The sequence below is a fragment of the Onychostoma macrolepis genome, chromosome 17 (genome assembly GCF_012432095.1).
Source record: "Onychostoma macrolepis isolate SWU-2019 chromosome 17, ASM1243209v1, whole genome shotgun sequence".
Classification (NCBI taxonomy): domain Eukaryota; kingdom Metazoa; phylum Chordata; class Actinopteri; order Cypriniformes; family Cyprinidae; genus Onychostoma; species Onychostoma macrolepis.
Window position 1 is genome coordinate 18272059 of NC_081171.1, and position 25632 is coordinate 18297690.

Consider the following 25632-nt stretch of genomic DNA (forward strand, 5'->3'; position numbering starts at 1 on the left):
GCAGAGCAGCACTGACCTCACCCATAAGAAAGACTCACAGGACGGCGACTGTTCAGAATGAGATCTCCTGGGACTCCCAAATTCAACCGCTATATAAAAATGGGAGAGAAAACAAGCCTGTGAAGGACAGGGGATCCCAAGAGGGTTTACCTAATTTTCCATTTCAGAGCTTTCTTGCTGGAAAGGATCCTTCATGTACAAATGAGACTGGACATAAACGGAATAGGCTCAGCACAGAGCTGCTCTACAGAGGGTCCATCAGCCCTTGTGAGAGTTACAGTGAGACCAAGTCCTCTGATGAGCAACGATCCAGCACCTCTCTAAGTAGTGAGGAAACCTTTCAGGCTGGGCTACAGCAAATCAGCCAGTTCCCCTGGGATGTGTAGAGTAGGCTGAGAGGTAGCCACACAGGAAGACTGGGAGACCCACACACCGAAAGGAGCTAAGGAAAACGAGAGACAATTTGACAAAAAAGGAGTGAGTAGCACCTCTAACACGGGTGGATTTAGTTGGAAATGGGTGGCTGCCTAGAAAGAGAGCTGTGGATCTGTAACAACTCTGAATCAGGTATAACAACACAATCTTAAACACTCTTTTACACTTTGGCAAATTGGTGGCTAATTGATATAAATTCCTACAAAGCCATTCGTATGATTTCATACAATCTGCTTATGCCCCACTGATGATTAGGTTTAGGGGTGAAGCTTTATGCTTTATTTTTGTTCTAAAAACCATGTTTTCATATGAATCATGTCATACAAATTTATACGAAATTGAAATTGTCACCTCAAAAAATAGTTATGTTTTCTCATGAGATCAGTTTGGGTATACAGCTGTATATTTACAGTATATATATATATATATATATATATATATATATTTATTTATTTATGAATTATACTGATTTTTACATATTATGCTGTTATAGTGAGTGGTTCTCACTAAAAATGAGTTACACTATATTGTTCTAAGAACAATGCTAAATGTCAGCATAATAAAATAAATACAGTATGTGCTGTATATAATATGGAAAGCCTGTTATTATTCATTTAATTATTATATTTAAGCTCGCAAAACATTCAATAGCAGTTTTTTTTGTGTGTGTCTAGTGCAAAAGGTTTATGCAGTTCATGGTGATTAAGATTAATTTAATTGTTGGGGTTTAAGAACATCTTGATTATACTTTTGTATGATTAGCAGCTTTGGCTTTTTGTTGCGGTGCTAAAATCCAATGAGAACCATTGGTATTAGTAATGTTTCTGACACATACTGTCATATTATAATACATAATATATAAATACAGTTTAGGTTTATTTACTGAAATAATGAAACAAATATAAATTGCATGAATTTTTTGTTCCTTATAATAAAAAGCGTCCATTTTACAGCCCCTGTTTACTACAGTATCAACAAAACAAGATTATTATTTCCCTATTAAAACATTATATAAACATTTTTATTTTCTCCCTACTTAAAACACAGTGTTTCTAAGAACTGTTATAGATATATATAAAAAAATGAACGAACCACTGTTTGAGCTGACTTTAGACATACATATAAAGAGGCTCCAAATCCATTATTCACAACTTTCCTAGAAGCATTACATAAACATCACGCCCCCTTCTGTCAAGGGATTATGAGACTGTGGGCATAAAGCATTTTTTTTCTGGCTGGTGGAATGTTCCTCCCATGAATATGCTCTGTTTTGCGGTACACCTGTTGAACAGCCTCAGGGAAAATTCACCCCATGACTATTACCACTGTCACTGTCTGTGTCAGTCTACACAAATATGAGATGAGGCCATTAGTCCTTGTAAATGTATTAATTACACTGATCCCATAAGCATATGGTGGAATGTGGAGATGAGGATGATGATCTATGGTGACATAAGGGCCTGTTAATTAATTGGTCGATGATTTAGTGGTAAAATCTTGAACAGTAGAGAACAGTAGTGATCTTGGCATTGCTCTAGCAGTTAAACTACAGGAACTCAAAAACTAATTAAAAGATAAAAACAATAAGAATGTAGAAATTGAACACAGAACATGATCTGAGGATTAAGCATTTACAAATCTTGATGAAAGAAGAGATTTTCTTTGTATTGAATCAAAGCATTAAGCTCTGGTTTAAAAGCTCTCCGTCTTTCAGATGGACATGTTTAGGAATCAGAAAGAAAAGGACAAGAAATATCTGGCTTGAACTGAAGGATCAGTGGAAGTCAAATACTGTTTTGAGCCTCAGAATGGAGACTTCAAAATGTGTCGATCTGCCCTTCCAGCAGATTAACTGATCAAGCGACTTAGAATCAGCATTTGACAGCACTATTCTGACTAGTTATAGCTTATTGAAATAAACAGAGCTGAGCATATCTGGAAGTATATTTCCAGCCTCAGCACATTTCCCCTCATTTCTTCTAAGTCACGGATTAATATATTACTGGATGAGTCTCAATCCCTTTCCTCAATCTTTTTCAGAACCTGTAACGTATGATTCCATTAGCGGTTCTCATGTGTACATTCTTACAGCGATGAGAACGAAACATCCCAATAAATCACTATGAGCAAGTGATTCGATGGTGCTGCAACAACACTACTGAATCTGCAGCGTACACTGTAAAAAAAGTTACATTTTGGAGCACGTTTTATGAGAAAATACTTTTTCACTTCTTTCTACTTCAAAATTTCATGTTTGATTCAGTGTGCTACCGATTCTTTGCAATTGCCTATAAAATTAAGTATTGCATTTCTGAGAGGAAATTGTTTCTATGCAATTCTTTTTTCAGTGTAGCCTGATTCCCGAACTCAGTAACAAACAGTGCAATTAATCTGATTTCCAAACAAATTACTCTAAATGTGCAGTCATTTAAATAGTAGTCCACGTGATGTGTAAGGACAAAATATTTCCCCATGCAGATTTTGCAAGAGGTTCAAGCTGGTCATGCAGATTTGTCGCATTGACCATAAGCTGCTTGGTTTGAAAGTGACTTTTGTGTGAGCTGTGCTTCCAACACAGTCTCTTGGCAATACATTTAGCTAAACTGGTGGCTGAATTTGTATAATTTTCATACAATCTGCTTATCCCCCACGTTAAGTTATTTTTAGAGGTGAGGTTAGGGTTCACCTCCATGCTTACTTTTTTTCTAAAAATCATAGATTTTGGATCAAGTTCCTTTACAGTGGCCAGACTTGTGTTCACAATACACTGATTCACATATTAGGGATAGGGATTGGAATGAGACACAGCATATGCTTTTGCAAAATGAAATTTTTTTTGCCTGCATACCTATATTTAAGGACCTGTTGTCCCATCAAAGTCTATAGCAGATTTACAAGTTGAGACTAGCTTTCAGCAGACTGTCCTTACATATTATAGCAGGCATTAATCAAGTGGCTGAATTATCATCGTAATCAAACACCTTGGAGTCAAAGCAGAGATATGCTTTGATACAAAGCGACAGCCTATCAGGGAGTCTCACCACCAGAGCACCCTCTTTGTACCTCCCCTGCTGTTATAGCTGGCTGCTGATGTGTTTATTTGTGTGCGATGGTGCTTAGAGATGTTTCCCTACCCAGCTGCAATGCCCCCATGGCATCATCCCATTCCCTCTGCATGTGAATCAGTGTATTCACCCATCACAATGAGCTCTGGAACAACAACAGCACTGCACAGACCACATACTGTTCTCGACTCAACAGCACTGGGGAGAAGCCAGAGACATGCTTGTTATCACATTACCAACACCATGTTGGTTTATGCTTCAATTCAATGTAAGGCCCAAAGCAGCTTTGCTGGTCCAAAATAATTCAGATGAGAGAAATGAAACACGGTTTATATTATGTAAATCTGATTCTTTGTCCATCAATTGTTTTGAAAGGAGTTACTATAAGATCTCAACTGGTTTTACTTTAGGAGGCAGGTACTTTACACTGGTAGTGACCCAATATATCATACCAGATTTTGGGTAACACTTTATTTTTTAGGTGTCCTTGTTACACATGTTACATGAACTTACTATCATAATAACAATGAATTATGCATAATTACATGCAAGTAACCTTATACCAAACCCTAACCAGATAGTAAGTACATGTAGTTAATTAATATTACTCTGTATTTAAATGTATAATTACACTGTAACAAGAATACCTTGAAATAAAGTGTAACCAAATTTTGTTATAAAAACTGTTACATATAGGTAATAACAGGTTGAATGGGAGGAAATCTTAATAATATTCTTAAGATTTAAAAAACTTTACACTGTCTCTATATTTTGAGTGTTTGGTTCCTATATCTTAGTTGTAAGTTATAAATTAGTTGCCATATTGTGTTCAGCACAATCCATGGTCATCCTTGAGACGCTATTTGTCACCTGTCTAGTATTTTCATGTAACTTATGCAGTTTTATCCATAATTATTAAGGATGTCAACCTGTCTGTGTTCAGCTTCAGCATATGCCTAATTTGGCCAGTTTTTACCAAACAACAAAAAGAAAATGTTGGATTTGACACCTGTGACGTGAACAACAAAAGCTATAAGTGCTTTCGCCTACCTTTCATATTTTGTTATCATAATATAGGATTATATGGACTATATAAGATTAGGCCTATAGGGTGATTTAGCATTGTTTTCCCTGCTGTCCTGACTCAGAACAGGTTTGCGACCCACTTTAAGGTAACATACCCTCAGCTGAGAGCCACTTCTGTACATATATAGTAATACATATAATATAATTCTGTACATATAATAATGTTAGGGACAAAGATAAATGGCAACGAGTAGAAAAACTGCTAAAATAACATGGAAAAAAACACTACTGCTGAATAAAATCCCAAATTCAACACAGAAGTATGAAAACAGTTATTCAATTTCTAAATCTGCAACACACCAACTCATCGCAGATGGTCTGCAATGACTTGGCAGTCTCATGTAGCAAGTGATTTCCCTCACAGATGCACCCTCTTGAGCCTTTCACTATTTTCCATATGAATCCTCAGGTCAGGGCAAGAGCCATGACTGTTCAGCCCCCTCTGATGATAGCAATCAGTCAACGTGGAGAGGCACATCTAATATTGCCCAGCTACTCTTCAGAGACAGATCAGCTGTTAGTACAATTCCCCTCGCTGGTTCAACACAGATAAAGCAGAACCAACAGAAAACAAAGGCAATGAATGCATAATTTTCTTTTTCACAGGAAATGTTTTACGGTTCTCTTCCTTTTTCATCCACTGGGTGTTTCGGTTGTTGAGCTAAAGCACAAGAGAGTAAGATAATGAGTTTTGCTTCAGAAGATAGATGGGGAAATTTTGTTGGTTTGCATACGTATTTGTTTAAAGTGGGTGACCTTAATGTCCACACTGTAAAAAATAAAAGTTGAGTTAACTTAAAAAAATAAAGCAACCAGCTGCAAAGCTTTTTTGAGTTTACTGAACTTCAGGCCTATAGGCTTACAGTGCTGTAAAAAAAAAAAAAAAGAAGTTGAGCCAACTTAAAATTTTAAGGCAACAAACTTCAGCAGATTTTTGAGTTTTCTCAACTTGTTGTATTAAGTTCATACAACAGAAATGTGAGAATCTCCCACAAAAAACAAGTTGAGCAAACTCAAAAATCTGCTGAAGCTGGTAAAAAATGTTTTTGTAAGTTCGCTCAACACTGTAAAAAAATGTGGTGTTGTTTCAACTTAAAAAAGTAAGTGTTCGTGCTGCCTTAAAATGTCAAGTTTTGTGAACTTAAATTGTGAAGTTGTCTTAACTAAGAATAAAGCTGAATAGACTAAAATGCAATGAACAATATCACTTTAAAAATTTAAAATGACAAGTTCACTGTAAAACCCGACTAGTCACGTTAACTCAAACCGTTTGGGTAAACCAATTCGCTTTGGCTTAAACCATGTAAGTTTTAAAACTTGCAGTTAAGTAATTAAGTGATTAATTAAGTGCTGATTGAGCATTAGTGATGAACACTAATGCTGTTAACAAACACAATCACTGACAGAAAGAGAAACACAACAACTGACTTTAGACACATGCTTAGATGAAATCAACTGAAATAAAATACATTAAATCTCTCAAGATCTGATTAAACAACCCCACAAACAGCATCACCAGCTCCACTTATTAATAACCAGACTGACTTTATTTCTGTCAGACATCTACAGAAGATCTTATTGAGAATTAACTAAGGTTTAGATGTTGATTTATTGTTTCATTTGAAGTAACCATGTTAGAGATCAGTGTCTGCTTTAGTTGGGCTCTTGACCCTTGACTTCTATGTTAGCTGTTTTTTTCCCCCCCTGGCTGTTGTAACCATGTGTTCTTCCAACATATTTGTTACAAATCAAAAGCCTAGAGAAAATAATCAGTAGTTGGTTGTTATTTGTTTATAATGACGATAATTTGTTAGTAAACTGATCTCATCTTAGCGTTAACATGGACGTATTGTGTGTCTAATCTCTGACTCAATGGATATTGTATTGATTATAGTAAAAGTGATTCTAAGAGCCACTGGTTCTGCGACAGTCAGTTGATATGAAGGACTTTCCAAGCAGTTTGTCCACAACAAAAAAGTTTTAATCTATGGGAGCAATTAGACTCACACAGACATCAAGAATCAGCTTGTGAACCTCAACAATGGTGACTATTACATTTTTTTTTACATTTTAAATCATGCTGCAATGCATGCTGGGTACTAGTATAGTACAAAACTCATCCATGGATCCCAGCATGCATTGCAGCATGATTAAAAAAAAAATTTAATAGTCACCATTGTTGAGGTTCACAAGCTGATTCTTGATGTCTGTGTGAGTCTGATTGCTGCCATAGATTAAAACTTTTTTATTGTGGACAAACTGCTTGGCAAGTCCTTCATATCAACTGACTGTCGCAGAACCAGTGGCTCTTAGAATCACTTTTACTATAATCAATACAATATCCATTGAGTCAGAGATTAGACACACAATACGTCCATGTTAACGCTAAGATGAGATCAGTTCACTAACAAATGATCGTCATTATAAACAAATAACAACCAACTACTGATTATTTTCTCTAGGCTTTTGATTTGTAACAAATATGTTGGAAGAACACATGGTTACAACAGCCAGGGGGGGAAAAAAACAGCTAACATAGAAGTCAAGGGTCAAGAGCCCAACTAAAGCAGACACTGATCTCTAACATGGTTACTTCAAATGAAACAAATCAACATCTAAACCTTAGTTAATTCTCAATAAGATCTTCTGTAGATGTGTGACAGAAATAAAGTCAGTCTGGTTATTAATAAGTGGAGCTGGTGATGCTGTTTGTGGGGTTGTTTAATCAGATCTTGAGAGATTTAATGTATTTTATTTCAGTTGATTTCATCTAAGGCTGTGACTAAAGTTAGTTGTTCTTGTGTTTCTCTTTCTGTCAGTGATTGTGTTTGTTAACAGCATTAGTGTTCATCACTAATGCTCAATCAGCACTTAATTAATCACTTAATTACTTAACTGCAAGTTTTAAAACTTACATGGTTTAAGCCAAAGGGAATTGGTTTACTCAAACGATTTGAGTTAACGTGACTAGTCGGGTTTTACAGTGAACTTGTCATTTTAAATTTTTAAAGTGATATTGTTCATTGCACTTTAGTCTATTCAGCTTTATTCTTAGTTAAGACAACTTCACAATTTAAGTTCACAAAACGTAAATGATGTTTATTGCACTTGTTTTTGTAAGTCCTGTCAACTTTATTGTCAGTTAAGACAACTTCACAATTTAAGTCCACATAACTTGACATTTTAAGGCATTTTAAGTTTGTTGCCTTAAAAATTTAAGTTGGCTCAACTTTCTTTTTTTTTTAACAGTGTAGGCCTGAAGTTCAGTAAACTCAAAAAAGCTTTGCAGCTGGTTGCTTCATTTTTTTAAGTTAACTCAACTTTTTATTTTTTACAGTGCACAATAAACACATGTTTAGGGTTTCCAACCTTCTAGTATAATACAGAATTATCTGGTCTTTAAGGGAACATAATCACATCCACATGGGATGTAATTTTTCTTCTATTGCTGTAGTATTTATTAAATTGGATTCAGATTTGCTGTTACATTTTCCTCCACTGAAACTTGTAGGTCTGTTGTCCATTAGGTAAATTATGGGTTTTTACTTGGAGTAACTTGCCAAACACTGCCTGGAAGTGACAGCCACACTTTGAATTCATTTTTAATGTCTGCTGTTTTCAGCAGCAGTTATTGGTGGAGACGAATGTGTATGCTGTCAACCATTAGAGACTCAAACAAGAATATCCATTGTTTTGCTATTAAATATTTTAATCATGTAAGCTGATATGGCAACTGGAGGGTTAACAGGGCTTATTCACATCATGAATAAACAGCATGCCACAGTGTGAATATGAAAAAGCTTTTTCAGAACTCGGTAATTATTTGGAAAGACAACTACTCATGAAGTAACTACGATAATAAGCTGTGAGCATACCAGTAACAGGTAAGCTAAAATACTTGAAACCTCTCTCAGAGTGGCGTAGTAACTGGATAATAGTGCCAGCTCATGAATAATTTAAGTAAAGGTGAGCAGAAGGGAGTAGGTTGGGCTGACAAACGGCGCGTGCTCGTGTAGTTTAGTGGTGTGACGTAATTGCTGTGAACGCGTTCGCGCTTGTATAGTATGGCACCTGTGTAGCGCACTTTAGGCGAACTTGTGAACTGCCTTCATATATACTTTATTATATAACTATGAATGACGTATTATTGTTTTCCACAGCTTGAAATGTAAGAGACATGCGCTCAAACTTGCGGCTCAGAGGCTGGAGGTGCTCTTATCAGTCGACTCCCAACATTAATGAGGTAAGAGAGACTCAAGCAGCGAATTACAGATAAAATCCATTATGTATAAATTACATATGCATTATAAATATAGATAAGGTATAGGGCACTTTTGGGCTTTAGCGTTTTTTAGACCTAATTTGAAGTTTTCAAAAGTCACACAGGTCAAGCTTGACTTGTGAAAACATTGAGTGAAAACTGGCTGACAAATTAATGTTCACTGTTGTTGTTGATAATTACTCATTATTTCAGTCTGGAAGTCAACATTCAGTTAGCCTATCCGTGGTAAACAATAGTCTTGTGGTGTGTGATCACTCCTCAGTTTTGGCAATAAATTTGGAGGTTGGCTATTGTAATTGAAAACAGCAACAGTTTCAGTCACACTGTTTGACCTTTCCTGTAAGTCAGCAGCAAATAAAATTAAGATGCTAGCTGTGTAAATTAATAGTAATGTCTCAAACATAGTTTATTTTCTTAGGATTTCTGTTTTTATGTGTGTTTGTTTGTTAACCATTTTCTTCACAGTTTGTTTTCAGACTGCTTTTCCGATGCCTTCACCTGAGGCTTTTCTGACAGAATACTTGTTTATCAGTAATTTGCCAAAGTAAACATGCAAAGGTTTAATCATCATTACAGCATGTGTATCAGTCATTGTAAATATACAATACAGAAATCGGTGCAATATTAGTTGCTACTGATATTTTTACTGCCCCAAAATTTCATCATAAAGCAGCAAGACTGTCTAACATGTTGTGTCTGTCTTTTTGCCTCTGGGAGAAATTCGTATTTATAGAGGGGGTAATAAAAGACCACAAATATCATAGATGCATTCATAGCACCTTATTTTTTCATAGTCGTCTACTATGCTGAATATAGCTAGATATTAGTTATGTTTGAAGGTTGCTTGAAAATTCAAACCAATATATGAGCAAATTATATTCTTGAATAGTTTCTTGTCAATGAATTGGTCAAACCAGTTCATATATTGGTATGAATGAATATATCTTAAATTCACTCAGTATGTTCTTTGAATTGTCATGAGAACACAAGCCTGCTAAATCTAATATGTATTTAACCCAGAAGGTTCCTGTTATTTTTTTGTAAAAGTTGAAGCTTCATACTAAAGGTCATATATTTCTTAGGCAGTGGATAATGAGTATTGCTGGCACCAAAATGCCATGACACCATGGAGGAGTCTGAGGACTAGATTGGAGGACCCAGTGAGAGGAAGGCGAACACCCCCGTTTTTATCTGGCTTTACATCATTCGATGAACCATGGAGATCAGAACACACATCTAGCCCATTTTTATTCCTGGGCCGGACACGTAGCGTCCCTGAAGCTCTCCATTGCTACAGCACTTTGCGGTCAAGCTTCTCCTCGATCACCATCACAGCCCGGAGTTTGTCTCCTAAAAGGGATTGTGCAGCTTATTCAAACTCAACATTTCGTCCTCTGAAAATGCCTGACAGACCACCCTCTTTCATGGCCCGCAGTGAAAATAAAATCCTACAAGCCATTGCTGGCACTCCGGTGCCTCCTAGACACAAAACAGTTGTGGTGACGGTGACCGAGAACAAAGAACGCCATTGTGCCAGCGAGACCCCCAGCAGTCCCCAAGCTCCACCAGTCCACGAGCACAGCTACACTGAGGAAGAAGATCAAACGGACTCTTTAAAACGTCCTATCTTCCGCTCTTGTGCCCATTTGGAGCTCCTTCCATCAAACCTGTCCCGATCTACTCTGTACTGGGACAAATCCCTCTCAATCCCTCTTGGACAGACTTTGTATAGATCCACTCTGTCCCTTTCCCTTGGAAAACAATCTTTTACTCAGACCCCTGAGAAACCCGAAACCATGATTCAAACTAAAAGGTCCTACAGTGACTGGGACATGGCAAACGTTGTCGTTGATGGAACAGAAAGGCTGTCCCAGCACATGAAGAATGGTTCAACCATCAATGGCAGTGGCTTTAAAAGTAATACTGGCTCCGGCTCCGACATGCAATGTTCCACTTTAACATCATTGCCATTCAGAACAAGGTGCCACTCATCTTCTGCTGCCTTCAGACTGAATGGAAAGGCTAATGATGTCTTAGGGCCTCCGCAGAGCAATCTAAGAGCCAGACAGGCATTCAGCGAGCCATCAGGTACCTATATCACCTCCCTGCTCCTCAGCAGCCATGCAAATGTATCCATTCTCTCTCTCTTTCTCTTGCTCTCATTTATTCTGTAGCTTTGCTGTGACATTCTTTTCCGACACACCGTGTGATGTCTTAGCCAGCGCGGTTTCATTTCAACATCTCTTACTCTGGTTGCACACCTTCTGATTGGTGGCTCATGCATTGTTAATGAGACGGCCTACCCTCAAGCTCCTTTGGGAATGGGAATGCATTGTCAGAAAAACTATAAATGGCTTTGTGAAAACAAAAGAATGCACCTAGAAAGTGAATAGAGTGTGCCAGCTCAAGTGGGTCAATCAGATGTCAGATAAAATGGCCCGCTGGTGCAAATGGCAGAATAGGTTTAATCTGGCATCATTTGAAACAGAGTGCATGGCTGAGTATCCAGAGGTGGAGTGAAATCTGTTAAATCTGTAAGTTTGCTTCGAGGCAGGATTTCGGATTTTAACAGAGAGAGTCTTGATCTTGGAATAATGAGATGCTTTTCGAGTAAAGCCATGTAGCGGATTGTAGCGTTATCAGCATTTGATGCTGGTATTTTACAGTTATTTACCTTAGTAGATGCACAGTCAGGACACAGATTTTTTTTATAAAGGAAGAGAAAGCAAGTGAGGGGGAGCTATTGAAAAGATAATAGGGTGAGTTTCAATCTTCTTATGTGAGATGATGCATCATTGACTCCACATTACCTTGCATCTAAAGTCTATTGGTTTCTCTGGCCCCTATTCTGGCTCTGTATGGCTAAACACATTTCCTTGTGATGAGTCGAAGGATAACATCCTCCCTGCAGCACACTGATCTTTTGCATGTGGTCCATGAGGCGTGTGATGGCACGGCTGCATGACTGGGCTCTGATGAACTAACACCAGGTACCACTGCAAAGAGGGCGCACAAGGGCACTTATCCACAAGTCTTAGTTTATTTATGTGTCAATCCTTCACTGTCCTTTTGCAACCCTCTGCATCTGTCTTTTAAATCAGCCTGTCTCTTTCTCAATGATCCTAACATGCTTTAGTGAATAGGTTTTTAGCTTTTATTTCAGAGCCAATTTTGAATAAAATGGTGGACTCCCCTGCGATAATCAAGAGCTTGAATGTGCTCAGCGTGAAATGCCATGAAAATGCAACATCTTACTCTGCCTTAGAGGATCTTGTGACAAGAGCTTGCAAAAGGACTTGTATGTTATCACAAACCTATTTTTCATCAGTATTCCTGGTGTTTTTGAGATATAATTGATCAGTAAATTATTGTCAATAAAAAGTTTCATTATCTAATAATGAAAATGTTATCTAGTAAATACAGTCTGCATGTTAGTAGAAACAGAATTTCGTGGGCAAAAAAGGTCCACTGGCTATTGTCAGTAGAGTAGAAATATGAAGAACAGCTTACACAGAAATCAGCTTTATGTTGGTCAGTGCGACAATCTGTGTCACCAACCTGTTGAAAAATATGCAGAATTGTGGTAAATGTGACATCACCTTTACTTTACGTGCAACAGATTTTAATTTATTATTATTATTTTATTTTATTTATTTATTTTTTGCATTGTGTGGTTGCAAAGGAGTGTTTTTAGCATATTGCTAAGTAGGGGTGGGTGATGTGACTAAAATCTTATATCACAATATGAGTCATTTTATTTCACGGTAACGATATATGTCACAATATAGTTATTTTTTGCTTTAAATAAGGTCTTTATGATATCAACATTTTTAAAACTATAGAAATTTCATAATTTATGTCAGTGTCAATATCACAAAAAAACTGCATATTCTTCACTGTATAAATTAAATATATATTTCTTCTTATTAAAGGGATCATTGTATGCACATTTTCCACAAGTTGATATGATTCTTTAGGGTCTTAATTAAAAGTCTATAACATACTTTGCTTAACACTTCTCAGTGGTAGTGTAAAAAACACCTTTTTTACCGTGTCAGAATCAGCTCTGTTTTCTAGTCCATGTTGCTTTAAATGCTAATGAGCTCTGCTGACCCCACCCCTCTCTTCCGTGGGGTGACGAGATTCATAAAGATTCATAAAAAACCGTTATACTCACTTCGGTAACACTTTATTTTAAGGTGTCATAATACAGAGTAATTACCTGATAAGTACTTAGTAGTAGCCGTTGTACTTACATGAAACCAAATGTACTTACCATGTAACTAAGTTATGGAACAGCCTTTACGTACAGTTTGTAATTATGTAGATGTAATAGGCAGCCACTGTTACACATATGTGCTACAGCTACTTGTACACTTAAGTACAATCTTGATACACTTTATTTTAAGTAGCCTATGCCTGTGTAATATTCTGTAATTGTAATGTAACTAGAAAGGTATTGCATGTATTTAAGCTGTGTACTGGTGGGTTAAATCAGACTAAGGTGCAGCTGGATAAGGTGTACAGTATAGATGCACATGAAGTACACTTAAGTACAATCTTGATACACTTTATTTTAAGTAGCCTATGCCTGTGTAATATTCTGTAATTGTAATGTAACTAGAAAGGTATTGCATGTATTTAAGCTGTGTACTGGTGGGTTAAATCAGACTAAGGTGCAGCTGGATAAGGTGTACAGTATAGATACACATGAAGTACACTTAAGTACAATCTTGATACACTTTATTTTAAGTATCTTATGTCTGTGTACTTACATTTATAATTACATTGTTTAAGTTTGCAACACATATGTAACAATCTTTTGGTTACATAAGTAGCGGTGTAACTCTGTCTGTTACATATGTGTAACAGTAGCTGCCTATTACATCTACATAATTACAAACAGTAAGTACAGGCTGTTCCATAACTTAGTTACATGGTAAGTACATTTTGTTTCATGTAAGTGCAACGGCTACTCCTAAGTACTTAATTAGGTACTAACGTAGACGCATTAAGGCAGATCGGGATCGGCGCATTCCCTTCAAAACAACAGTAACCTTAATCCTCTGCGTCTTCAGCGGCTCAAATGTCGGCAGTAAATGACGACTGCTATATTCATTATTACATCCAACAACAAAACACCTCAATCGCTTAATCTGAGACATTCTTGTCTTCCCTTGCACCGGAGTCGACACAATGGCGGACAGCTCTCAGCTCACTCAGGGCGGGTCTAAGATAAGACGGCCTTGTCAATCAACTATCGTGGGAGCGGCCTGTACAGAACTACACCATTCTGACAGGAAGCTCAGAACAGCCTGATTTGAGAAAGAGGATTTTAAAATAGGGATTTAAAAAAAAAAAAACACTGGGTGGATTTTTTATTATTATAGGTTGGATGTGTAGACACACTTCCAACACACATTTATGTTCAAGCAACTTGTAAAGTGAATTTTGCATCCGATGACCCCATTAAAGTTACAAAAGTGATTTAGACAAGAGCAGTGACAGATTTTTTTCTGAGATTTTGACACATACAGTGGTGGCCAAAATTATTAGAACACCTGACTGATCTGAATATATTGACACTTTTTTGCCTGCAAAACATGATTTCATTTCATAATGTTCATGAAACATTCAGATGGTTGTTCTGAGCACAACAAAAGTGAGTCGTACTGTTTTTATTCTCTTTTAACTTTAATATTTGGTATGTTCACCTTTTGCAGCAATTATAGCAGCATCTCTGGCATAGTGTCAATATATTTCCTGAGATATTTCCTCAAGCCAAAGACTTTCCTTTGAATGTTCAATAGATCTGTGCAGTTTATTTTCCAACTCGCCCAAATTTGCTCGATGGGGTTGAGGTCCGGACTATGAGGGGGCCAGTCCATCATTTTCAATGATTCCTTCCATCGCAGGTAGTTCCAGCAATAGTTCATTTTATGGGTATTGTAATATGAGCGTTTAACCGCGACAGAAACGATAGTCCAAAATCTCTGCCGGTTGACCGGTGTCCATCGGTATATTGCCCACCTCTATTGCTAAGTAATTGCTAGGTGGATTTAATCAAATCCTGAAGGGAAAAAAAAATCACGTCCTGACACATTCCCATTTAATATGCATTGCTTTTAAATACTAAAAAGTTCACAAACCCTATAGTGGACTGTTCACCTGCATGTCTAACAATACTTTTATGTACCTGTACTTGTGTGTATTGCAATGTATCAGTACTTATAAAGTGTGATATAGAAAGTGTTTGTCAGGTTGTGTGGTAAGGCACTGAGCTAACATCATTATTTATCTGTACAGGAGTCCCTCAGGTGCGCGTAAGGGCCCCTCATGAGGTCAGAACAGTTTTCCACACGGCTGAGAAAGTCAGGAGACTTATTGAGTTCCCAGTCTCTCCTCATCTGACTAATTGCACCTGTGGGTCCATGACTGACCAACAGGACACAGGATACCAGTCGCTTAGCTTGAGGGTATGGTTTTACTGAAGGAATCTGGCTACCATCAGGTTTTCCTTAGGGTTTGTTCAGACAGGCAGAAAACAACAGATTTATTGGGGCATATCTGACTAAAATCTTTCTTTTTTTTCTAAAATCTTTTTCTTTTTTTTGTAAACTGAACTGCAAAGATACAGTATTTACAAACCATTACAAACATACACCCACGTTTGGTTTGAATTAGTCATTTAATTAAGTTGATCTTGTTAAGCTTATAATTAGCTTCATGTTATGGCGGATATTAAAATTCTATACTATTTTTGTATCTGTTTTTTAACATAAAATACTAAAAATAAAATAAGTTGTTTTTAATGCTACAACTGAATTTAGGCATCACAGCATTAAAATGTACAGTGCAATACATTTGATATCCATTTTGAGATTTGCAAAAAATGTGATTTAACTGTGTTAAATATATTGTACAAGCCTGGATTTTTGTGTGAACAAAGCCTCAGTGTATCAAGTTTACTCAAGTTTACTTCCTTCCTGAACACCCAAATGTGGCAAATCATAAATATACACCCCAGCATTTCATTGTGGCATAAACCTTGTGTTCATATCCAAATGTGTGTAGGAGGCTCTTGAGCGCTTTCGTCCAGATTTCATCTCTCGCTCTCAGAATCGGGTGCGACGATTGGAACTGCGGGCCAGGGAGAGGCGGAGCTTACAAACAGCTGAATTTATCATGGGCGTGGAGACGGCTAACCGTAGGCGGAACTGCACCAAACCACACCCCTTTAGTGGTAAGATACTCCGTTTTCATTAGCATCCTATGCACAGTTGAAGGAGCTGTGATGCAAATCTAGTGCTACAGCAATGCAGTCTCAGTATTAATGCTATAACCATTAAATCAGGTACCAATAGTAGCAATGAACAATGAATTGGTAACCGTACATCAGTGCGGCAGATGCCTGCAAACAGTGAGTATATGAGTCTTATGATACATCTTATGATTTTTAGGGCAAGCGCACTGCAGCGAGACACATTATTGATGCCTTCACAGACATAATTCAGTGCTGCAGTGAAACATTTGCTGCATTAGAACTTCTGTAATATCAGAACAAACTTGAGGTGGGACAGACTTATTAAAAGCAAACAGATCCAATAGAGATCTCAAAGACCTCTGCATGTTTCACTGCGGCCCTGTTGAGAATGAACAATGAATCTTAAAAAGTGCAGGATACATCCTGTTGCTCCTGCAGCTAACTGATGCCCCCTATTGGTGCCATTATGATTCTGTAAAAATGTTCTTATTGTATGTTATTGTATGTGCAATATTTGTTCAGTAAGCACTTAGTTTGTTGATTTGTAAGGCTAAGTAGGCCAATAAGGTCACAGACTAACCAGGACAGCCGTTAAAAACTGAAACTAAAGAATAAAATGTAAAAAATTAAATATTAAGCTTTGTAACGACCTTTCCATTTCACTGTCATCCTTTATTCTCCTGCTGTAAATGTGTTTTGTAGATAACCTTTTCAAACCCAGAGACAGAGCCATCTCAGGCAAGGAGATGCAATGGAGATCCAGGCGGTCAGTTTTCGCATAAACACCCTCATATCACACATGCACCGGTGCTTATCAGTGCAAGAACGCAATATGACCCCTTTCTGATAAGGACAGTGTTTGCTTATCTCTCTGTTTGAATAAAAGCCACCAGATCAGAAGAAATATAGTGGATAAAAGTATATATTGACATATATCAAGATATTTCCTTGTGTGTTTCTGTTTGTCTGTTTGGATAAAAAGTAGATGAATCAATTCCATCTCCCACCTCCAAGTCACTTTTTTCATTTCATTATACATTCATCATCCTCAGTCTGTGCTTGCAGGATTTACAACAAACTCCCTGAGGTGACCAAAAAGAAGGAGGAGGAGAGGAAGAGGCTGGTATTGGAAACCAACAGACTGAGGGCAGAGGTGTTCAAAAAGGTTAAGCTTTAAATCTCACACAAAACCGCTTTGAATTTTAAGGCTTATAGATTGTATCAGTTCCACCATTAAAAAATTATCCACAGCTTTTACTTTTATTTACATGTATTTGTTCAGCTTCTGTTAATCTGCCATAAGAGCTAAAAATATTCATAATATACAATGCCTAGTTTAATATATGCTAGATTAGTACACAAGCTAGAGCAAAAGAGAAACAAGATATTTTGCTAACACTACAGTTGTTTCATTTGTTAACATTAGTTCGGAAACTACATCATGACCTAACAATAAACAATACTTTTACAGAATTTATTAATCTATCATTATTTTTTACTACCTTCCAAAGGTTAAAAAGGTCAAAATGTTTACATTAATGCACTGTGAACATGAAAAAGCAACAAATAATTATATTTTCATTAACTAACATTATCAAAGAGTAATGAATATAATATTATTGAACATGTATTTCGTGTTGTTTGCTAATGCCTTAACAAATGTTTACAAATAAAACCTTATTGTAAAGTGTTACAGATTTAATTAATTAATTATAAAATATCCTAAAATCTGATTATGTGTCCCTGTGGCACCATATTTATTTGTTACATTGAAACACCTATTTCATTTGACTAAAACAAATCCATTACTGCCATGTAGCTGACAGGTTATAGTCCTGAGGCACTATAATGTTTTGCATTTTGTTTCATAAATGTGAATTAGAGATATACAGATGTGTGCAGAGAACGTACGAGGTCACATATTGTGTTTTCATCCAATAACTGTGATATTTGAAATTGTAAGGCAGTTTGATATAATCCAAATTTGGCCAGTTCATGTTAGAGGGAGCATGGGAGCAGAGGTTACAGCTGTAAACCCTTTTGTACTGTAAGCTTGATTAAACTCGCTAAAGAGCACAGCTGTTGGTTGGAGAATGACTGTGAAAGCCATTGAGAGTAAGACTGTGAAAAAACTCAAATGAACCTTGAAAAGCAGCCAGTGCAAAGCAAAATGAAACTTTGCACAGACGTGCTTCTTAGCTGAATATAGAGCAGAAGAGTAAAATATGATAGTGTCTTTTTTTCTGGACCCAGCTATGTAGTTACCTTAGTAGAATGTAATTAAAATGAGAATTCAATTAAAGCGTGCTTGGTTTAATAGCTGAAATTAAATTAGTTTCAGAGTTTTAACCAAGACTCAACATGAGAGATGTTCAGTTTTTAGTCCTGAAATCTGAAAGATAATTAGCTTTTTCCAGCAGTGGGTTCCCTCTGGGATGTCTAATGACCGTATTCAAGAAAATAATGTTCCTTGAATTATGAGTAAGTTTAATTTTAAAAAAGTTAGTTTTTTGGCTTGTATGAAGACTGAAAAGTTGGAGAGTACACAAGAAGCGAAGTGGGAGAGAGAGAGAGAGAGAGAGAGAGAGAGGACTGGCTAAAAATAAAATAAGATCTGAACTTTGTTGAGACTTTTGTGTGCTTTAAAAGCTCAACTTTCCATCTATTTTCTAGCACAGTGATTCTCAGTTTGTTTTTGTTTTTTTGACTCAAAGGCCCTCTGTTGTTTAAAGGGAAAATAAATTATCACTCTACATTTTTATTTTCAATGTGCATGTGGTTTTTGCATTTTAATTTAGAGTTATATTATTTTAATATATAAATCATTTATTAATTTAACTACTTCAGTCCTCCTGTGGGCCTCCTTGGAGGTTTGCTGAGGCCCCTAGTGGGCACTTGACCCGTGGTTTAGAACCGCGGATGTGAGTTACAGTATATAGTGCTTATGTAGCAATTTGCTAGTGACTTGCCTTTTTAAAAAGCAAGATTTCAAAATTCCTTTATGAGGTATGATTGCATGTAATTTTGGAGCAAAACATGAAAGTATCTTCAAATAGCAGTAACCTTGAAAACAATTTTTCTAAAATCCCATTGGAAATTAATGAAGGACCAAGCACTGCGAATTAGCCTTCCAGACTGGCTTACAAATTGACGTCATGACCGAACGGCTCTGTTGCTTTGTGCTGACGCTTTAACAGTGAACACTCTAAAGTGATCCTCCAGACTGACCTTTAATGACCCCCACAAGGACAAACACACCTGAGGCTTTTGTCTCCTAATGCGTTCTGTCACAACTGTCAGCCCAAGTGTACCAGCGGAGATGAAACTTGTGCTGCTCTGTGAAAACCTTCCCTCCGGTTAGAAACAGCAGGTGCTGTGTGGTGCCAGACTGTCTGATCTCACCTTGCTGAACTTTTACCTCCGTACTGAGGTGTCAAGCGATATATAGAGGCTCATGAGGGGCATTCGTGCAGAGAGCCAGCAGTGTTTCACAACAGCTTGGAAATTATAATGTAACAACATGACCGTTACATTTATCTTGTCCGGCCATTGTGAAAACCCACTTAAAGAGATAGTTTACCTAAAAATGAAAACTGTCATTATTTGTATACCTTTATGTAGTTCCATGTAGGCTTATACTTTCTTCAGTGGAACACAAAAGGTGGTTGTAGACTGTGCTGGTTGTTTTTCCCCATGAAATTACAATTAATTGGGACTGAAGCTTTTCATTCATTCATTCATTTTTTAAGGAAAACACTATAAAAGTAATTTGTATTACTTGTTCTTTGTATTTCAAGTCTTCTGATGTTGTATGACAAATTAAAGCTGTTATTCATTAATAATCTTTGCCTTAGCTCTTCTTGACAGAATATGTCAATAATAGTGTCAGATTTGTAAATGAATAGTTCTTTTGAGTCAAATCTTTTCAATGATTTGATTGATCCCTTTAACAAGACTAGTCTTAATGATTAACTAACTGGACTTAACTAGTTTTAGAATTCAGTTCACAGGCTCAATGATGCAGGCACAGCAGTTCTTGATGTAACAGCTCAGAAGAAGAAAATATTACCAGTAAATATGACTTACGTTTATCACCCAAAATACTTCCCATATGACTTCAGAAGGCTTAAATATTGTACACAAGTCATATGGATCACTTTTAGGATCTTTTTATGGGACTCTTGCATCCTTTCTGAAGCTTGAAAGCTCTAGTCACCATTCTTTAGAACGGATTTACTATATATTCTGCAGAAAAAGCCTCCTTTTGTGTTCCTCAGGAAAAAAATAAAATAAAGTTGTACACATTTGGAACAACATGAGGGGGAAGAAATAAAGATAGACAAGTTTCTTTTTTCAGAGATTCATAGTAATTGTACTTACCCTGTCTTCCAGCAGAGGTCAGTATAATTCTTCAAATCAATCCTGCCTATCAAACTACTTTTTGATATCCAGATTAATTCCACTCAAGGCTGATTTATTCATGCATTCCTTTTGTTCTTTTCGGTGACAGACACGGCCCTGATACTTAGGGGACGCTTGTGACACAAAGGAGGCTTGTGTCAACAATAATTTCCCTGTTTTTGATGTTTAGAGTGTTGAATTCCACAACAGGACAGCTTTCACTGATATTTTGGATGTCTTTGCTGACAGGCTGATCCCTGGATGCCTAAAACGAGTCCTTTTGTAAAGGAGAAATCTCTTGTCGGGGTGTGTTGTTTTAATGGGTGTCAGGTCCTGTGAGCCTGATACTTTGTCATGAAGTGTCTGGCTCACTGTCTCCCATGAAGCCCTTCTGTCTCTCAGGCTTGCACCTCCTCTGTGACAGCGATGAATTCTTGATAAGTCAAACTGAAGAAAGATAGAGAGAGGCAGGTGAGGGGAGAGATACAATGAGCGAGAGAGAGAGAGAGAGATGCCAAAAGAGTTCACATAAATGTTTTGTAGCTCATAGTGTGCATAACTTTGTCCTGTGATGTACTTACGACAATTAAAGACATTGAAAATTCCAGTGATTGATAATGACAATAATTATCACAATAAGCAAATTTACTTGCACATTAAAAGATTCATTTCAATTTGGAAAAGGTATTAATTCGTCTTTTTAAAAATGTAATTTACGTGCTAGTCTGACTGAAATCATACCAGTCTGGTTTTTGCAGTTTTTTTGCTTCTTCCAGCATGTGTAAATGTAATCCAGCTACAATGTATATTCATATATGTATTTGATGTATATTTAATCCTTCTTCAAATATTTAATTGTTTAATACTTTCATTCATTTCATTCTTTCAATTAAGTAAAGGCATTTACAGTACACTGTTACAAAAAATGCTGTTCTTTTGAACCCTCTATTCATCAAATAATCGTGAAGAAAAAATATAGCATGGTTTTCAGCAGAAATATTAAGCAACATAACTGTTTTCATCATTGATGATAAAAAGAAATCATTAGGTTGATTTCTGAAAGATCGTGTGACACTAAAAACTGGAGTAATGGCTGCTAAAAATTCAGCTTTGCTATCACAGGAATAAATTGCATTTTAAAATGATATACAAACAGAAAAGAGCTATGCAGCCTTGGACAAAGACTGTAGCTTGACTACACAAATACCCGCTGTAGTTCAATTATACAGTAACTGCGCATTTAATGTACTGTGATTACTGAGTTTCTTGCTCAATTAGTCTCATCATCTTTGTTTTAGAGTTTACCTCTTGTTACCACTAAAACTTTAAGGAGTAGAGTAGTTTTAACATGCTTGATAGTTTCAAACATTATTTTCTTAATCACAATAAAGCAAAAGTGAACTATTAAACCAGTGATGTGACTATTTGTGAGTGACCTAATGCATAAATATTTGATTTGCTTCATGTTTTCACCAGATGTTAGTCGGTTGTTTAAACTGTTTCACTTTTACTCTGTGGAAAAGAACAGCATGAACATTCTTCTAAACATCTTACTTTGTGTTCCACTGAGGTCACAGTCATACTGACTTTTCAAAAAGGTTAAATCAAATTATTACGTAAATATAAACTATTTTTATTTTGGTTGAACTATTCCAATAAGAGTTGGTAAAAATCAGCAGTTCATGACAAAAGTTTGTTTCTCGAACAAAATATATTCAACTTTTTCTAATCTAAACTGGAATGTGCAGGTTATTCTGTAACAGCTGACGGAGCGCAGCATCAAAGATAGCCAAGGACAAGGGAAGCAGACAGAAAATAAAATGAATACCTCCGAGGAGGGAAAAGCCATGATAGCATGATGTGGTTGGAGCACAGATAGCAGGTTATCATTGCTCCAGGGGGAAATGGCCACCCAGGGGGACAGACAGGGAGAATTCTGGGAAATCTGTAGATTACACACAGTCACTTCCCCCTCATTTCTTCACCACTTGACCTGAGCGTGCAGATGCTTTGACAAACAAGCTGCTTGCCTGGTTGTAGTTTAGTTAAAAGTTTCCTCTCCTTTTTTTCCACAGAAACTTTTGGATCAGGTTCTTCAAAGACACGGTGACTGAGGGAAGTGCCTGTTCACAAGATTCATATCCCCGCGTTCTCCTTGCCTGAGGCAAAGAACTGAAGACGAGCAAGACCTTTGCAGCTTCCTCCTGAGAGCAGAGCTTGGCTTTCTGATGCGTTGTTCCAAAAATAAAACACCTTTTACTGGACCTGGGGTGAATCCACATGACATATGGATGCACATCCATGCCCTGTTGTGTCTGTGCAGTGTGATAGGTATTTTTAAGGAGAACATGTTTGATAATTATTTATAAGACCACTTAAGACTCTATAAGACTCTAGACCTGGTTGGAGTCTGTTTTCAGTTGTTATGTCAAATAAACCCTACAGAAGACATATAGAGCTAATTAAAATGTACTTATTTTACACAAATTTATGATAATTAGGCAGATGCCCTAATGTATTTATACACAATCACTGTATACCTTATACCTAATTATATATTACAAAGGTTTATTATGTACAGCCTGTTCTAAAATAATAGTCATTTTGGTTCTAAAGGTCATCAATAATAGTCTCAAGTATTATTTGGAAAGAAAATGCAATATTGGCATCTTTGTACCTGCTTTTATTCAGATTCATTTTGCAATTTGCCCCACATTAAAATTTGGACATTATGTCCTCTTTCTGTAATAGCCAATTTCAGTAAGTGACGCAGCTCGGTAATGTTATAATGCCGTGGGATGTATGATAAAAAGAAAGGGGCATATATTCCACTGTCTCCTTTGCTCTGGAAGTGTCAGGGTTTCTGGTGCGGAACGTGAAATTTGGGGTAATAGAATTCAGGAGAGAACAGCGTAACGGGAGATTAGTCTGGAAAGTCAGTGATCAGGTGTTAGATGACAGATTGGGTTACATGATGATAAAGCAGAGACAAGGAACTTAAGGAGTGAAAACTCGTCTTTATTCAGCAATCTGAATTCTGAGCTGGTTGTGGTGCTTTGAAAGGAAGAGCAAGCAAACATGCTGAATTGAAAATGCAAAAATGTTGACAAGTCCTTGAGTCTCTGAGGTCAGTATGCTACCTGCTGGAAACCTTGAGAGAGTTATTATAGAGTGCCTTGCATACCTGAAAGGAAAGTGGAAATGACCCCATTAAGAAAATGAATAATTTCCTTGCAAATAAACTCACAAAATATGCAGAGCCACATAAAGTTTCTGAATTTCTGCAGCAGTATTATGTAGGCAAAAATTTACTTGACATTAATCATACAGTATAATGTTTTGAACGTAATATGCTATTTAACTTAAAATGCACAACTTTTATCCTAGATTATAACCACAGTACTGTTCAAATTGCACTGAACTCATTTATGTCATATCAAGCAGAATCCAGCATTGAGTGAATGAGAATAACACTAACAGTGAAATCTGACAGTGAAGTAAGTAAATATATTTATTTTAAACATATTATTTTAAATATATATTTATTTTAAAGGCTACACATAAATCATTGACCAGAAACAATAAAATAATACCATAAATAAATTTATCTGTAATATATGTTAAAAGACTGTGAAATATATTTATTTGTGTGTGTGTGTGTGTGTGTGTGTGTGTGTGTGTGTTTGCATTTGTGTGTGACCCTATTTAATTATTTGCCTGTTTTCTTAATAGACATCTTATTGTAGCTGTATATAATAACAATGGATCCACTTTATATTAAATGTTTGTAATTACTGTGTACTTAAAATGAATTATGCATTTATTATGTACATTTGTACATTGTACTTACATTTAAAAATACCTTCCTGTAAATACATCTGCAATTAATTTCTGTAGTTACATCTGCATTTATGTATTGATTGATTTGGTAACACTTTATTTTAAGGTGTCCTTGTTACACATACTTACTATTACAAATTATGCACAATTACACACAAGTAACCCTAAGCCAAACCCTAACCTTATAGTAAGTACATGTAGGCTAGTTAATTAATATTACTCAGTACTTAAATGTATAATTACACTGTAACAAGAACATTGATTGCATAATTACATAGCAGTTAAAGAATCATAATATAAATTGGGACCATAAAATGAGCTATTATAATTGATATTATTAAACTATTTTTAAAGACATGAATCATTGACTTAAAACAATACAATAAACTAACACTAACATGACATTGATTAGGAATGCATGCTGAAAGGTAAAATATTATTTAAAAATATAGGCTATTGTTTATTGTAGGACCCCGAATGAATTCCTTTAGGACCCTGCAGAGCCCAGCTATAAAACACGTGGAGATTCAAGCAGCACTCTTCCAAAGAATCAACACTTCACCAAAGCAGACCGATCCGCATCTGTTCGTAGCTGTCCGTGTGATATTTGCTTTTGTTTACACTCTGCTTCTGTGACACGGGACAGCGTGAACACAGTAGACCATAAGATTTAAGCAGTAGCCTACTGACTGTGTAAAGTTTTCCTGACAGCTCTGTCGCTGGTCTGTCTACCACCCGCCCCTATCTCCCCTGTGGATTTAATCGTATTGCAGGAAGTCCCTCACATCCTCTCAGCTTGCGCTGTGTGTGTGTGTTTGGGTTTCTGTGGCGGTATATTATGAAGATCTCATCATAAGGAGCCGGGCATCATGAGGATCTACCGGCGCATGGAGAACTGGTGCCTCATGAGCGGACTGCGCGCTTTTGTGCTGCTGATAGTGGGACTGACAGATGACATCTCCACTCATCACTCACCCGCCGGTATGAGACACACTTCATATTAGTGCTTCTCTTACTGTCCACTTACACTTAATGAAACTAATATAGAAATGCAATTACTGTAAGTTTATTGTTATTACATGCGTTTGCTGGGGCAGTAGACCTCTCTACCTTATCTACACCTAAAGGGTGCATAGTCGTATCTTACGAAGAATTTAGGGATGTACCTTTGAGGGTATTGCCCCAGTGACATGCTGGTTTTGCTAAAAAGGTTCAAAATTAAGATTACAACAATGTGAAATAAGTGTTAATGGACATAA

At 36.7% G+C, this 25632-nt stretch overlaps 2 protein-coding genes across 8 annotated transcripts in view; both read left to right on the plus strand.

Moving 5' to 3' along the window:
• On the plus strand, positions 1-24222 carry LOC131523695 (uncharacterized). Of its 3 annotated transcripts, none has more exons than XM_058750279.1 (8): positions 1-567; positions 8747-8829; positions 9951-10956; positions 15175-15344; positions 15943-16111; positions 16835-16898; positions 17198-17297; positions 22609-24222. In XM_058750279.1, the coding sequence occupies exons 2-8, from the start codon at positions 8764-8766 to the stop codon at positions 22645-22647; spliced, it is 1614 nt and encodes a 537-aa protein (XP_058606262.1). In that variant the 5' UTR covers positions 1-567; positions 8747-8763; the 3' UTR covers positions 22648-24222. The 3 variants fall into 3 exon arrangements, with proteins under 3 accessions (XP_058606262.1, XP_058606261.1, XP_058606265.1); XM_058750278.1 differs by lacking the exon at positions 1-567 and adding an exon at positions 8419-8470; XM_058750282.1 differs by lacking the exon at positions 1-567 and adding an exon at positions 8504-8552.
• A 708-nt stretch (positions 24223-24930) lies between these two features.
• The window catches only part of adam12b (ADAM metallopeptidase domain 12b), a 108606-nt gene continuing 107904 nt past the window's right edge, over positions 24931-25632 (plus strand). For all 5 annotated transcript variants that reach the window (XM_058750267.1, XM_058750269.1, XM_058750271.1 and 2 more), the window contains exon 1: positions 24931-25354. In XM_058750267.1, coding sequence (XP_058606250.1) covers positions 25243-25354 — 112 coding nt within the window. In that variant the 5' untranslated portion in view covers positions 24931-25242. The remainder of the gene's footprint in view (positions 25355-25632) is intronic.

Excerpts from the sequence above, each read along its gene's own strand:
- LOC131523695 (XM_058750279.1), top strand. The coding sequence starts at position 8,764 with ATGCGCTCAAACTTGCGGCTCAGAGGCTGGAGGTGCTCTTATCAGTCG. Across the intron at positions 8,830-9,950 it reads CGACTCCCAACATTAATGAG|GCAGTGGATAATGAGTATTG; the intron begins GTAAGAGAGACT and ends TATATTTCTTAG. Across the intron at positions 15,345-15,942 it reads ACCAGTCGCTTAGCTTGAGG|GAGGCTCTTGAGCGCTTTCG; the intron begins GTATGGTTTTAC and ends AAATGTGTGTAG.